Source organism: Giraffa tippelskirchi, chromosome 7 (assembly GCF_054371585.1).
Source record: "Giraffa tippelskirchi isolate mGirTip1 chromosome 7, T2T-mGirTip1v1.2.pri, whole genome shotgun sequence".
NCBI classification, from domain to species: domain Eukaryota; kingdom Metazoa; phylum Chordata; class Mammalia; order Artiodactyla; family Giraffidae; genus Giraffa; species Giraffa tippelskirchi.
In genome coordinates this window covers 22,490,759-22,504,513 of record NC_137281.1, presented here as the reverse complement: position 1 = coordinate 22,504,513, position 13,755 = coordinate 22,490,759, and the positions used below count along the sequence as shown (strand labels likewise).

General features: G+C 39.6%; 1 protein-coding gene across 2 annotated transcripts in view; it reads left to right on the top strand.

Moving 5' to 3' along the window:
- Positions 1-13,755, top strand: part of PHLPP2 (PH domain and leucine rich repeat protein phosphatase 2) — a 60,870-nt gene that overhangs the window by 35,143 nt on the left and 11,972 nt on the right. For both annotated transcript variants that reach the window (XM_081512551.1, XM_081512552.1), the window contains exons 9-13: positions 1,456-1,658; positions 3,530-3,590; positions 7,062-7,157; positions 8,450-8,605; positions 10,872-11,072. In XM_081512551.1, coding sequence (XP_081368677.1) covers positions 1,456-1,658; positions 3,530-3,590; positions 7,062-7,157; positions 8,450-8,605; positions 10,872-11,072 — 717 coding nt within the window. The remainder of the gene's footprint in view (positions 1-1,455; positions 1,659-3,529; positions 3,591-7,061; positions 7,158-8,449; positions 8,606-10,871; positions 11,073-13,755) is intronic.

Genomic DNA, 13,755 nt, shown 5'->3' with positions numbered 1-13,755 from the left:
TGCCCTCTGCATTGGCAGGTAGATACTTATCCACTGCATCACCAGGGAAGTCTGGTTTGGTCATTGTTCACTGAGCTTTCTTTTTGCCTGTCCTCTGATGTTCCTTTACATTTTCTTTTTAAAAATAAAGACTCTTGAAACCATTAGGATTTTAGAACAATGTATGTTTTTAAATGTATGTAGTGCTGCTGCTGCTGCTAAGTCGTGTCAGCTGTGTCCGACGCTGTGCAACCCCACAGACGGCAGCCCACCAGGCTCCTCTGTCCCTGGGATTCTCCAGGCAAGAATACTGAAGTGGGTTGCCATTTCCTTCTCCAAAAGCTGTAGTAAAGCTTCATTTTTCACTTAATTGCAGAGAGATTTATGAATGAGGTAGGTGTACCATGTGGTAGAGATGAAGGTTGTTCTGACTTACCCTCCTAGCAACATTTTATGAGAATTCCCATTTCCTTTCATCCTTACCAATGTTGGATTTTAGCAGTCTTTTTCCTTGTTAGTGTAGTAGGTAGAAAATAGTCTTTCGTCATTTTAATCAGCATTTATTATGAATGAGGTTGAGTATCTTTTTGTATGCTTATTGGTGGTTTGTATTTTTCCATAATAAACTTGACCATTTTTCTGTTGAATCTTTGGGTGTCTTCTTGATATCTGTGGTATTAGAATTGAAATGTTACCAGTTTTACTAGTAATATTTTTTAATGAGAGTTGTATTCCTTTTTAAAATTATTTATTCATAATCTTTTCCTAAACGAAGGTAGTAAAACACACATATTGAATGTTCTGTCATTTACACTAAGCCATTGATGTCCCTTATGAAGACATAGTAACAGAAAAATTTATTGAAGTATAGGAAAATGAGAACAGGCTTGCATGCATTAAGTCATATACCTGTATAGAAGAAACCAAAGAAGTCATCATTTTCTTTTACTTGCCCTTGAACTATACCATATAGATACAGACTGTTTTCCTCTCCCTTAATTAATGTAATGGGAATCTTGGCACTGGAGAGTAGTCAGAGCAGTGAGAGGCAGGGTGGCTGTTTCCTCTTGCTCTTATGTGGTACTTACTCCATGACCGTCCTGCTAATCCCAGCCCCAAAGGTTATGCTCATCTTCTCATTTCTTTGCTTTATTTCTTCATCCCTGCCTAACCTTACTAGGTATTTGGATGCAGGTTTTAGACTGTTTGTGGACATGGTCCCCTTTCCTTTCTCTTTATTTAATTTGTACATGTATTTGCCAATCTGCACAGTCTCTAACTTAGCTTATAAACAAAGAATCCAAGGTACAACTATCTGTGGTTATTTACTTAGTACCTTGCAAAATGAAGCAAGGAGTAAAATTCCTAAGTTGTTTAGGAAAGAGACAAGAGGAACATACTTTGCTTGTTTTTTCTTTTGGTAAGCACATTTAATAGAATTTATTTCTAATGATTTTCTTATTTCTGAATATTAAGGATGAACCATCTAAAAACCATGATTATTGAGAATCTGGAGGGAAATAAATACATCACCCACATGGATTTGCGGGACAATCAGCTGACTGACTTAGATCTTAGCTGCTTGTGCAACTTGGAGCAGCTGCATTGTGAGCGGAACCAGCTGAGGGAGCTGACGCTCAGTGGCTTCTCCCTTCGAACTCTCTACGCCAATTCGAACAGTGAGTTCTCTACCCAGCCTCCTGTGTTTCCTCTTGTAGCTCTTGTCCGAGCTATCCAAGAACAGTGGCATCTGAGGCGTTCCTCAGCCACTCTGCCAGGTGGAGTTTGAGGTTCATGGAGACCTAGCTTTAAGTTTGCAGTCAGCACTTCAGTGATTGAGATATCCCTAAAAAGACATTGCAGGATTATTTGAGCTTCACTAAATGAACGTTATAATAATCAGAGGCATTTTGCAAAATGCTAGGAGGTTAGGATGGGCAAGCATGTTCAAAAGAGACTGTCAGTAACAGTCTTGCAACTTGGGTTGGCCAGCTGCAGCCCAGGGGCTAAATCTGGCCTACTGTCTCATTTTGTGTGACCCTTGAGGAATGGGTTTTTATGTTTTTTAATAGTTGGGTTTTAAAAAAATCAAGGGAAGAATAATTTTGACATGGGAAAGTTATATGAAATTCAAATTTAAATGAATAAAGTTTGATGGGAACACACCCACATTTGTTTGCATATTAACCGCTCTCTTGCTATAGTGGCAAAATGATTGAGCAGTTTTGAGAGAGACCACATGGCCTGCAAAGGCCAAAATGTTACTACATGCTTAGCCCTTTACAGAAGAATATTACCAGTCTCTAGTCTAAAACCTTATGCTGCCTTAGTTCCAGAATGAGAAGCCCTTCACTTCAATAGTGATTTATTTGCCCCAGGGATATTTTTCAATGTAAAAGGCCTCATATTTGTTGAGGCCATTCTGTTTATAGAGAATTCTTCTTTACTGAAGAAGTTATACAGTTGACTCTTGGAAAACATAGGTTTGAAATGCACAGGTCTGCTTTTTGTTTGTTTTGTTTGGCCACACCATGGGGCGTAGGGAATCTTAGTTCTCTGATCTGGGATTGAACCCGGGGCCATGACAGTGAAAACGCTGAATTCTGATCACTGGACCACCAGGAAATTCCCTGTACAGATGTACTTAAACGTGGAGTCTTTTCAGTAGTAAATACAATTGATCCTTGAATAATGCAGGGTTTAGGGGCACCTCAAACAAACCCTCTAGACAAAAATCTGAGTATAACTTTACAGTCAGTCCTCTGTTTTCATGATTCTGTATCTGTAGATTCAACCAATCATGGATTGTGTAGTACTGTAGTATTTACATATATGTGTATATATATATATATATATGTACATACATACATATGTATGTTTGTGTACAGATATATATATATATATATAGCACTTTATATATAGAAAGTTTTGTATGGATTTTCAACTGCTCTGAGGTCAGTGCCCATAACCCTCACATTGTTCAAGGGTCAGTTATAACTGCTTTTCTGTGTTTAAAGAAGAAAGGAAAAGATATTCAATTTCACTAAGTGTCAAACAAATGCAAATTTAGCTAATACCTTTCTATCACAGAACAGAACAAAAGAATTGTTCGGTTCACAGAATCCTTAAATTCTACAACCTAGAAGAATTTACACTTGAGGTTTTGACACCTCACAAGTAAAGAACTCAGCTGTCAGCTTCACAGAAGGATTTATCCAGATGGCCAATTAACATAAGGAAAGGCCCTCCCTGGTAATCAGGAATGTCTTTTATTGAATTCATTACAGTATTGCTTCTGTTCTATGTTTTGGTTTTTTGGCCATAAGGCATGTGCTATCTTCGCTCCCTAATCACAGATCAAACCTGTGTCCCCTGCATTGGAAGGCAAAGTCTTAACCATGGGACTGCCAGGGAAGTCCCTACTTACTGGTTTTTATCTTTAGTTCATCTCAGTAGATGACACAAATTTTTATCAGTTTTCCCCTGTGTTTCCTATGAGTTACATTCTTCTTTGGAGAATGTCACTAACACCAATCTGTTCTCTGATTAGGATTGACAGCAGTGAATGTCTATCCAGTACCCAGTCTGCTCACGTCTCTAGAACTCTCCCGGTGAGTGTGTCTCATGAGGGTGGTGGTTGTTTGATTCCTGTACTTAAGAGATATCTGTGGGCACTCTGGCAGTTTTGAGATATAGGAAATCCCAATATGTTGAAATATTTGGATAACCTAGAGAAGGACAGAAGGTTGGCTAAAGGAGTATGTTTAATGGCCATACTATCTAGTTAAAGTACTGAAGCTGAAGCTCCAGTACTTTGGCCACCTGATGAGAAGAACTGACTCATTGGAAAAGACCCTGAAGCTGGGAAAGATTGAAGGCAGGAGGAGAACAGGATGACAGAGGATGAGATGGTTGGATGACATCGCCGACTCAGTGGATATGAGTTTGAGCAAGCTCTGGGAGTTGGTAATAGACAGGGAAACCTGGCGCGCTGCAGTCCATGGGGTCGCAAAGAGTCAGACATGACTGAGCGACTGAACTGAACTGATGTAGTTAAAGGAAAGGTGCCTCTGAATTACTCATTGTTACAGTTTGTGGATTTAGAATGAGTTGCAAACAAAGACCTATTTCCCTTCCATGGGCATTGATTTTTCCAATTGGAATCAGATAATTCTTGGTTTTGAGTGACTTAAAATGTTATTCTCTTACACTTGTGAGCCATGTCGATCTGATTTGCAGAGCAATGTTAATTATATTCAGGATTTTATTTCTTCTGTCAGTGGTCAAGAATAAACATAAATGAGGTTTGCTTTGTTTCCTTCCTTCATTTTTAGCACTGTGTTACGTATTCAGGAGTCAGTGGCTGAGTTTTACAGTCTAGTTGTCTTGACAATCGGACAAGCAGTAAGAAGGCAGCATTGTAAATGCTGTGAGTATAGAGTGGTAGCAGCATGTGGAACGGGCAGTGGACGGAGTCCTATATGGTCAGAGTTGCCACAAAGTTTAATGAGACAATAAATGCAACATGTATAGCATAGTACCTCGCATAAAATAGTCTCTCAAGAAATATTAGCCATGATAGCCAGGTTTCCTTTTGTTGTTGTGAGTTTATCATCATTATTATTAAGCTGTTGTTCTAGATTCCCTTCCATCCATTTCTTTCTGTCATCTTCCTGTCAGCAAAACCCCTGCATGGTTCAAGACAAAGATTTACCTTCCGCACTGAACTTGACCATTACTGAAGAAAATCATATGGACCCACCCTAAATTCACAGTTTCCAGCCTCATCTGGAGTTTCTTCTCCTGTCAGTTCTTTCCAGGGTCCTGGTATCTGTTCCAATTGCTTGGCTTCTTTTGACCCCTCCCCTTCTTAAGTCCTCTGCTCTGGAGCTCAGCTTCCCACTTGACAGAAAATAGAGGTCATCATGGGTGATCTCCTTCAGCTTCCTACCCCCTTGCTGAAATTCACATAGATCCATATGCATTCTCAGCTTTCCTTTATTCCAAGCCATCTGTGGCTTTGATCACATCCACTCCCACTGCCCTGAACCTTGCTCTGTTAGTCACCACTTCTCCTCTCCTTTCACATGTGTTCAGTGTCTTTCTCAGTCTCTATGCATGTTTATATTTCCTGTCTTAACAAGTAAACATTCCTATTATCTTGCACCTACTACTTGCACCTCTAGCTACAATTCTGTTCCTTCATCTTGCTCATCCCTTTTTTTGTCCACATTTTTCAAGAATTATCTGTATTTCTTGGCACATTTTCCTGTTCCCAGTTGTTCACCCCACGACAGCTGGCTTTAGACCTCCTCTTGTGGAACCTTTCTGTACTGACACTGTTCACCTTGCTGTCTTTTATTCAGACATGCTGTTTCCTTGGCTGGCTGATACAGTCTGATTTTTTTCATGCCCCTCTGACCATTTCTTCTGTCTCTTCTGTACTCCTCTTCCTTAGCCAGCCCTTTAAAGGTAACTTGTCTTAGGGTCTGTCCTTCGCCACTGCACTTCTCATTTGACACAATCTCATTTACTCCCAGGATCTCACTACACTTCAGTGTCAGCATCACCCAGAGCACCAGTCCAGACTTCCTTCTTTCAGCCTCAGACCTGTGTGTCCAATTTCATAATAGATGTTTCCTCCTGCATGTCTCCAAATACCTCAGATATGTGCCAAATGAGATTTATTATCCACCCCTCCACCAGCACTTTAGCTTGTTTGTCTTGTTTTCTGTTTCAGCGTTTGGTGTTATCATGAGATGATCAGATCAAGATGGACACCATTGAAATTCTTGATTCTTAACCTCATTTGGAGCTTCTCAGTCCTTTCTCTGGATAGGATTTCCTCTCTGGTCATCTAGGCTAAAGCCTAAATGTCAGTTTTGATTCTTCTCTCTGCTCTACTCACATGTTTACTCCATCTCTAAGTCATTTTAATTTTTGCCTCCTAAGTGTTTCTGGCTCCTTTCTCTTCCCTTCCAGGTGTATCACTACTCATCGAGGCCCTTATCATTTCCTTTCAGGATAAAATTGTCTCACAGCTTCCTGATTATGCTTCCTTTTACTAATACAGCCATCTCAGCCAGACCTCTTGTGTATTCAAAGAGTGAGGTCTTTAAAGTGCAAAACTGACATTGTCCCCTCGCTGCTCACAAACCCTTCAGTGATCCCCCTACACCTGCAGGATAAGGTCACAGCCTCTGAGAGATGATTAGGTCTTTCCAGCCTTGTTTCTTCTCACTCTGCTCCATATTTGCTGCTCCAGCATCACCAAACTACTTATTATTCTTTTCTTGCCTCTGTGCTCTAGCGCATGTTGTCAACCTCTTGCTTGACATGCCCGCCACACCTCAGGGCATTGTGCAACATTCTACCGCACATGTCATATTTCTTAGGGGGCTTGCCTTGAAGGACTTCCTTCACTGAGCAGTCAGAGCAGCATCTGCATTTCTCTTGCAGCGTTAACTTCACTCTGCCTCATCGTACTGATCCATCCATCAGTAGAGACTTTGAAGCTTAGGGAAGCTAAGTAACATCTGAAAATAAAATTCCTGTGACTGAGGATCTGCCCAGTGCTCTACTGAAGATTTGAATTCACATTCTAAATGATCTGGCACTTTCCCCTGACTCGTTACCTTTTGTTCTTGCTTCCTCACTTTTATTCATTTGGTTCTTTTCCCCCAGAATTCACTTCTCTTCTCCCCCAGTCATCACCTGGGGATATCCTCCTCAGCTTTGAAGATATGTGTACAATGCCTCATCTTCCTTTAAGGCTTCCCCCCTCTCCTGTCCCATCCCGCCACATGTGTGCTTTTAGTGCTAAAGGCCTTCATGTCTTCGCTGAGCCAGCAGCACAGTTGATCCAGTATCACACACGTGTGTGTGCTTCTTTCTCTCTCTCCACCTTTCTGTCAGCGACATTCATTGAGCATCTACTGTATTCCAGGCAGCACACCAGGGGTGCCCTGGAGATTGTGCTTCTGCCCTCAGGGAGCACAGGGGTGGATGTGTTACAGACTGGTGAAATGGCGTGAGTTCCTCCTCATCCAAAATGATACCCTTTAATTATTTATTTTCTGCAGAAACCTACTAGAGTGTGTCCCTGACTGGGCCTGTGAAGCAAAGAAGATAGAAATATTAGACGTGAGCTATAATCTCCTGACAGAGGTTCCCATGAGGTATTCATGTGTTAATATATATATTATGTATGTATTTAATTAAATAATTTTCCTATATTTGGGTTGCCTGTCAAGGATGCTCTGATTCATCTGTTTGGTAAACATTGAGTATCTTTTGAGTGCAGGGCAGCATGAGTACTGTGAGGAATACAGTAACATGTAAGGCCTAGTCTTGGCTGGCAAGGAACTTAGTAAGCAGATAGTAAGGGACCTATGCAGAGGTAACTGTGATACAGTGTAACAAGAGTTGCTGGCAGAGGTCAGTGACTTGTTAGTGATAATAGAACATTTGTATTGAGTGATTTGTTATGAGCTGGGCAATGTTCTAAGAACTTTACTTTCATTATCTTCTTTAATCCTGTGTTAACCTTATTTTATAGGTGCTGTTATCTTCATCTTACAAATAAGGAAACTAAAGCTTAGAGTGGTTAGATAGTTTGTCCAGTGTTGCACTTAACTAGGAAGTGATAGGAGCTGGTGTTTAAATGGAGTCATTCTTACTCCAAAGCCTCACTTTTGGCCACTGTGCTGTATAAATAACATGCCTTAGAAATTCAGAACTTTGAATAATTAGGGGATGCTGTGTGGAGAATGCCTGTTTGAATTGACCTTTATAAGATGATGGAGTTTCTGTATGTGGAGGGGAAAAATACAGACATTGGGGGATGAGGGGTGGTGCCAAGATGTGTAATGTGAGGTCATTACCTAGCGGAATATTTTAAAAGTATACGGGAGGCTTTGTACATAGTAGATATGAACATAGCATTGGAGTCAGTCCTTAATCCAAATCGTGACTGTACCATTTACTACATGTGATGTGAGATCTTTGGCAAACCAAAGTCACTTAACCTTTCTAACCTAATCGTTAAATGGCCTGGCACATTTTAAGAACTGAATAAGTTGTAGTTTTTGTTACAATAAATTTTTTAATTAACTTATTATAATAAATTATAATCATGTTAATAAATTCACTGAATTTTCAGTGCTGTCTAGACTTAAAATCTAAATTGATTTATGGCACAAATTGCTTTTTGTGTTTGGGGCTGTGTGCTTTCATTAGTTCATCTTTCCCCAGAATGACCTGAATGACTTCCTGGTGGGTGGTGGGTAAACATATGGTTGTGGCTGCTTTCTTGGCTCAGGCACCTGTCGGTGATGATACTGTCTAGAAGAACACGTTTCTGTACATTTACTGATTTTAGTTAAATAGCCAAGGGCAGACTCAGGAAGAGAGATTTAAGTCTGTTTTTTTGTTGTTGGTGGTGGTGTTTCTTTGTGCTCTGTCCCCTTAGAATCCTTAGTAGCTTGAGTCTTAGGAAACTAATGGTGGGACACAATCACGTGCAGAGCCTTCCCACGCTGGTGGAGCACATCCCGCTGGAGGTGTTGGATGTCCAGCATAACCTGCTCACCAGGCTGCCAGATACTCTCTTCTCTAAGGCCTTAAAGTAAGTGCTGTAGATTTTATTGAAAATAGCAGGACCATGGGCTAAGCAAACTACCTGGACTTGTCATCGGAGTGACCTTTGAAACTGTCTTTACAGAGTGTTTACTTCATAGTCCAGCTACGGATGGACTTATTTGCAGTTTGTATGGAATAAATATGACACTGTCTTAGGAGGCAGGAAGCTTCAACTCAAAAGGTGAAATAACCATCAAATTCTTGGGAAGATACGATGTTGTAAACAGGTTTCAAGAGCTTGGGAAGGTTCATGCTTTCATCTCAGAAAAGGAATACAGTTATGATCTTCAAAGAGAGGCTGCAGTATTCTGATACAGCTTCTTTGGGCACTTCTCAGCTTTTGCCTTAGGAGAAAAGGACATACCACTGAAGTTAATTTAGTTTTTGCTTCTAGTGTTGCCAACTTATCATTAAGTTACACTCTTTATCTGCAGGCCTTTTCTACTCCCTGCTTTGAAAACTGTGCATTTAAATGCAACATTGTTACAAAAGTATTACTTGCTTTCTCATTGTAAATTAACAAATAGATAGTAAATCTTCCTATTTTAATATCCATAATCAGGTTTATTTAACACATATGTCACCGTTCAATGAAAACTAGTTTTTAATTATAGTCTTCTGCAATATGGAGGAAGGCAGTATTGTCTTCAATTTAGACATGGAGAAAGCGGAGAGAAGCAGTAGTAATTAACATAAGGCTGCAGGACGCATACAAAAAGCATTTAGTCCACAAGTGTCTGGCTTGTTCTTTGTTTGGCAGCTTTATTGTTGTTAAGTTGCTCAGTTGTGTCCGACTCTTTGCGACCCCTTGGACTGTAGCATGCAGGCTTTTGGCAGCTTATGCAACTCTTAATGTATGATATATTTGGTTGGATTTTCCTAAAAATCTTTGGAAATTCTACAAAATGCATGAAGGAAATTTTCTCTTTGAAAAGTTTACGTGGCGTCTTAGTGCAGTAACATTTGTTAATTAGCAAGTATTTGTTAGTAATGCATTACAATGCATTTGATTCTGATGAAATCTGAATAAAATTAGTTTACAGCCTTAGAATCTGCAGTAAGGAAGTTACCTAGAGGTTGTAGTAAACTGCCAATAATATTTACTAGTATCTCTGCACAGACAATTTGGGACATACAAATAACTTAAAAGCTAACTGGAGTTCCAGATCACACAGTTTGAGGATGACTTAAGAACAGACAAGTTTAATAATATATTAGCTGCCTTTTATTGAGCCTGTTCTATATGTACCAAACACTGTGCTAGGCAGATTTTTAAAATCATACCATGTTTTACTTATTAGATGGGTGAAGGTTAAAGTGAATTATGATATTCAGTGTTGACAAAGGTATGAGCCAACGCATTCTTTGTATCCTTCTTGTGAGAGTATAGTTTGTTATAGTCTTTCTGGAGCTGATTTTGGCAATGTATGTATAAAAATTTTAAAGATATATGTAGCCTTTGACCCCTCAGCTTCTGCTCCTGGGAATGTAGCTTAAAGAAATAATCGGGTATGGGCTCAAAGATATTCATTACAATGTTTATAATAACAAACAATTGGAAATAGCTGATATGCCTATTATTAGGGGATTATAGAGGGATTTGGAGAAGGCAAGGGCACCCCACTCCAGTACTCTTGCCTGGAGAATCCCATGGACTGAGGAGCCTGGTAGGCTGCAGTCCATGGGGTCGCTATGAGTCGGACACAACTGAGCGATTTCACTTTCACTTTCCACTTTCATGCATTGGAGAAGGAAATGGCAACCCACTCCAGTGTTCTTCCCTGGAGAATCCCAGGGGCGGAGGAGCCTGGTGGGCTGCCGTCTGTGGGGTCGCACAGAGTCAGACACAACTGAAGAGACGTAGCAGCAGCAGCAGCAGCATAGAGGGATTGGCTAAATAAATGATTCTATTAAAATCAGACAAAAATTTTTCCAAAGGGTGACTTCACAGTTCACATACTTGTGAATGTGATACTCAGCAGCATCCTTTCAGTGGACATACAGACAGAAAAATATAAGCTGGGTTAGAATCAAGCCAGTGCAGAAGCCCAGGAACTTAAGTGGCATGAGTTGAGTAAAATGAATTTTCATTGGATAGAGTCAAGGGGAGAAAACACCCTGGAGGAAATCATTTTGTCATCAGTTTGGGAGCATGGAAAGGCATCGTTACATACTAAGATGGCATGATGGTTTCCACATCAGAAGGCAGCAAATTGCCATAAAGGAAATGATGGTTTGCATGTGTCTATCAGTCTCAGATACTTGAATGCATCTGCAAATAGTCTGGAGTCTCTGCCATCTGCTTGTGCTGGGGAGGAGAGTCTGAGTGCGCTACAGCTGCTCTACCTGACCAACAACCTCCTGACAGACCAGTGTGTACCCGTCCTGGTGGGGCATCCGCACCTGCGCATCCTGCATCTTGCAAACAACCAGCTACAGACGTTTCCTGCAAGGTAAACAGATGCAAACTCTGATCGTTTCAGACATGTAACGTGATTCCACGTTTGTCAGACTACGTCACAGCTCTTTTACTGGGCGCTCTTGCTTTATGTTGACCGACTTAACCGATCCCTTACTTGAATGAGAAGATCTGTTTGTACCCTTTTGTAAGTATCATTAACCACAGAAGTTGTGGTTAAAATGTGTTTAATTCTTAGTGTATAGGTTGACTGTCTGCTGTATGTCAAGACCTGTGTACATACTAGGGAGACGGTGATAATTAAGTTGCAGTCTCTGTCCTCAAGGAACTTGCAGTCAAATTAGAGAAATGCTATGCTATGCTATTATGCTAAGTCGCTTCAGTCGTGTCCGACTCTGTGTGACCCCATAGACAGCAGCTCACCAGGCTCTGCCGTCCCTAGGATTCTCCAGGCAAGAATACTGGAGTGGGTTGCCATTTCTTTCTCCAGTGCATGAAAGGGAAAAGTGAAAGTGAAGTCGCTCAGTTATGTCTGACTCTTAGCGATCCCATGGACTGTAGCCTACCAGGCTCCTCCGTCCATGGGATTTTCCAGGCAAGAGTACTGCAGTGGGGTGCCATTGCCCTCTCCAATTAGAGAAATAGACGAGTATTATTAGGGAAATAATGAGTATTATTATATTGGCAGTTGCAGTGCAGTGTAATAAATGCAGGATGTTAAAGATATGCGCAGGTAGCTGCACTGAAGAGATGAATAGTATTTAGCCAGGCTACATTTATAAGACGTAAGAGAGACATTTGGTGTTGTCAAAGTTTTGAACAGCATCAGTGGAGAAATAACTATCTTCCAAAATACCTTTGATTAAAAATTTTTTTTAGAAAATTTGACACCAGGAAAATCCATGAAGGTAGTTATTAAAAATCATGTTTTCAAAACCTAAACACATAGGAAAATGACATTTGATATAATTTGAGTGAAATTATATATATATATCATAAAATTATATCATATTTGATACAATTTGAATGAAAACTATTTTTTTTCTAGTTTTGTTTTACAAATTTTCTTAGAAATGTGTTAAACATGGAAAACATAGAGATTGTAATTTTTGTGATTGTTTATAAAATATTTGGACCTTATAGAAGACAAGTGCAATAAACTTGATTGCTTCCTTGAAAGAACTTGAGCAATAGCTTTTAAAGTGAATGCAGAATCTTAATTTCAAGATGTGATAGATCTCTTGAAATCCTAGCAGATTAGCTCATTTGGCTTCAAATATGTTCAGATAAAGTAAAAATGACACACCACTGATAAGTTATATGAGTTCATGAAGCTCTTAGGAAATACCAGATGTAATACTCTTCAAACTTATGACGTCTTCCTAATTTGATGACACTTACTGTTGAACTAGAGTAATCTGAATACAGATAATAAAACTAAATGGAATTCAGGAGCAGAATTTTAAGGAAAATATCTGTTCTAATCTGAATCGTAAGTCTGCTTTCATCTCCTGAACAGCATTATAATTGCATGGGCACAGTCCAAGGCTTCTGTTTCCTTTGGACTGTGTTCAGAATCCAGCACAGTTCTGGGTGCTCAGTAAGAGGCTGATTGAGATATAGATGCTGTGTCTCTGTGTAAAAGAAAAGCATGAGGTTTGGACATGGGAACACCTTAAATATATAGATTAAGTTTTTAAAAAAGTTATAAAACAGTACATGTAATAAGCATCACGTTTTCATTAAAAAAAAATAGGGTTTCGTGCATTAAAAGGGACAAGAATACTCACTACCAAATGGTCATCAGAGATTAAATCTGGTCATGGGGTTAAAAGTTTTTTTTTATGTTCAGCTTTATTTTTCAGTATTTTTCAGTGATTATTACTGTTGTAATAAGAAAACAATTTTAATTCACGGAACTTAATTATTACAAAGTGTTTATCAGTATTCTAGCAATGGAAATTTATCTGTGATATATGATAAGGGCAGATTTAATGTAAAATATGCATATGAAAAATTTGACAGGAAATTCAGCAAAATCAAAATAACTTTTTCAGATTGGTGGTGATACTGTGGATTTATTTTTTTTATTTTCTAAACTTTGTGTTGTGGGCTTCCCTAGTAGACCAGTGGTAAAGAATCCACTTGCAATGCAGGAGACGTGGGTTCGATCCCTGGGTTGGGAAGATCCCCTGGGGAAGGAATACCCACTCTAGTATTCTTGCCTCCGAAATCCCATGGACAGAGGAACCTGGGAGACTACAGTCCATGTGGTCACAAAGAGTCAGACATGACTTAGCAAGTAAACAGCAATAACAAACTTTCTGTTATAGCAGTTTATTATCTTTACAGTTTTTTAAAATCTAGATAAAGGTGTTAGGTCCTCTGAAGCTATTCTGCTTACTGCATAGAAAGCTTGGCTTACTCCAGTTGGGAGACAGTGTGAATGGCCTGCATCACAGCCCATGGCACAGGGTTGTGTGTATGCTCGGCACTCAATAAATGTTCATGGAAGGTGGATTATGTTATGAATAACTGTGGAAATTTAAAACTGAAAGGAATCTTAGTGATAATTTAGTACAACTTTTTATTTTATAGCTGAGGATGTTGATGTCTACTGACACTAAGTTACCCAGTATTTTTCAACTAGTTAGTGGCAAAGCAGTACTGTAACTAGATGACTAGTTAACTCTAGGAAGGTGTTCCGACCCCGAAGA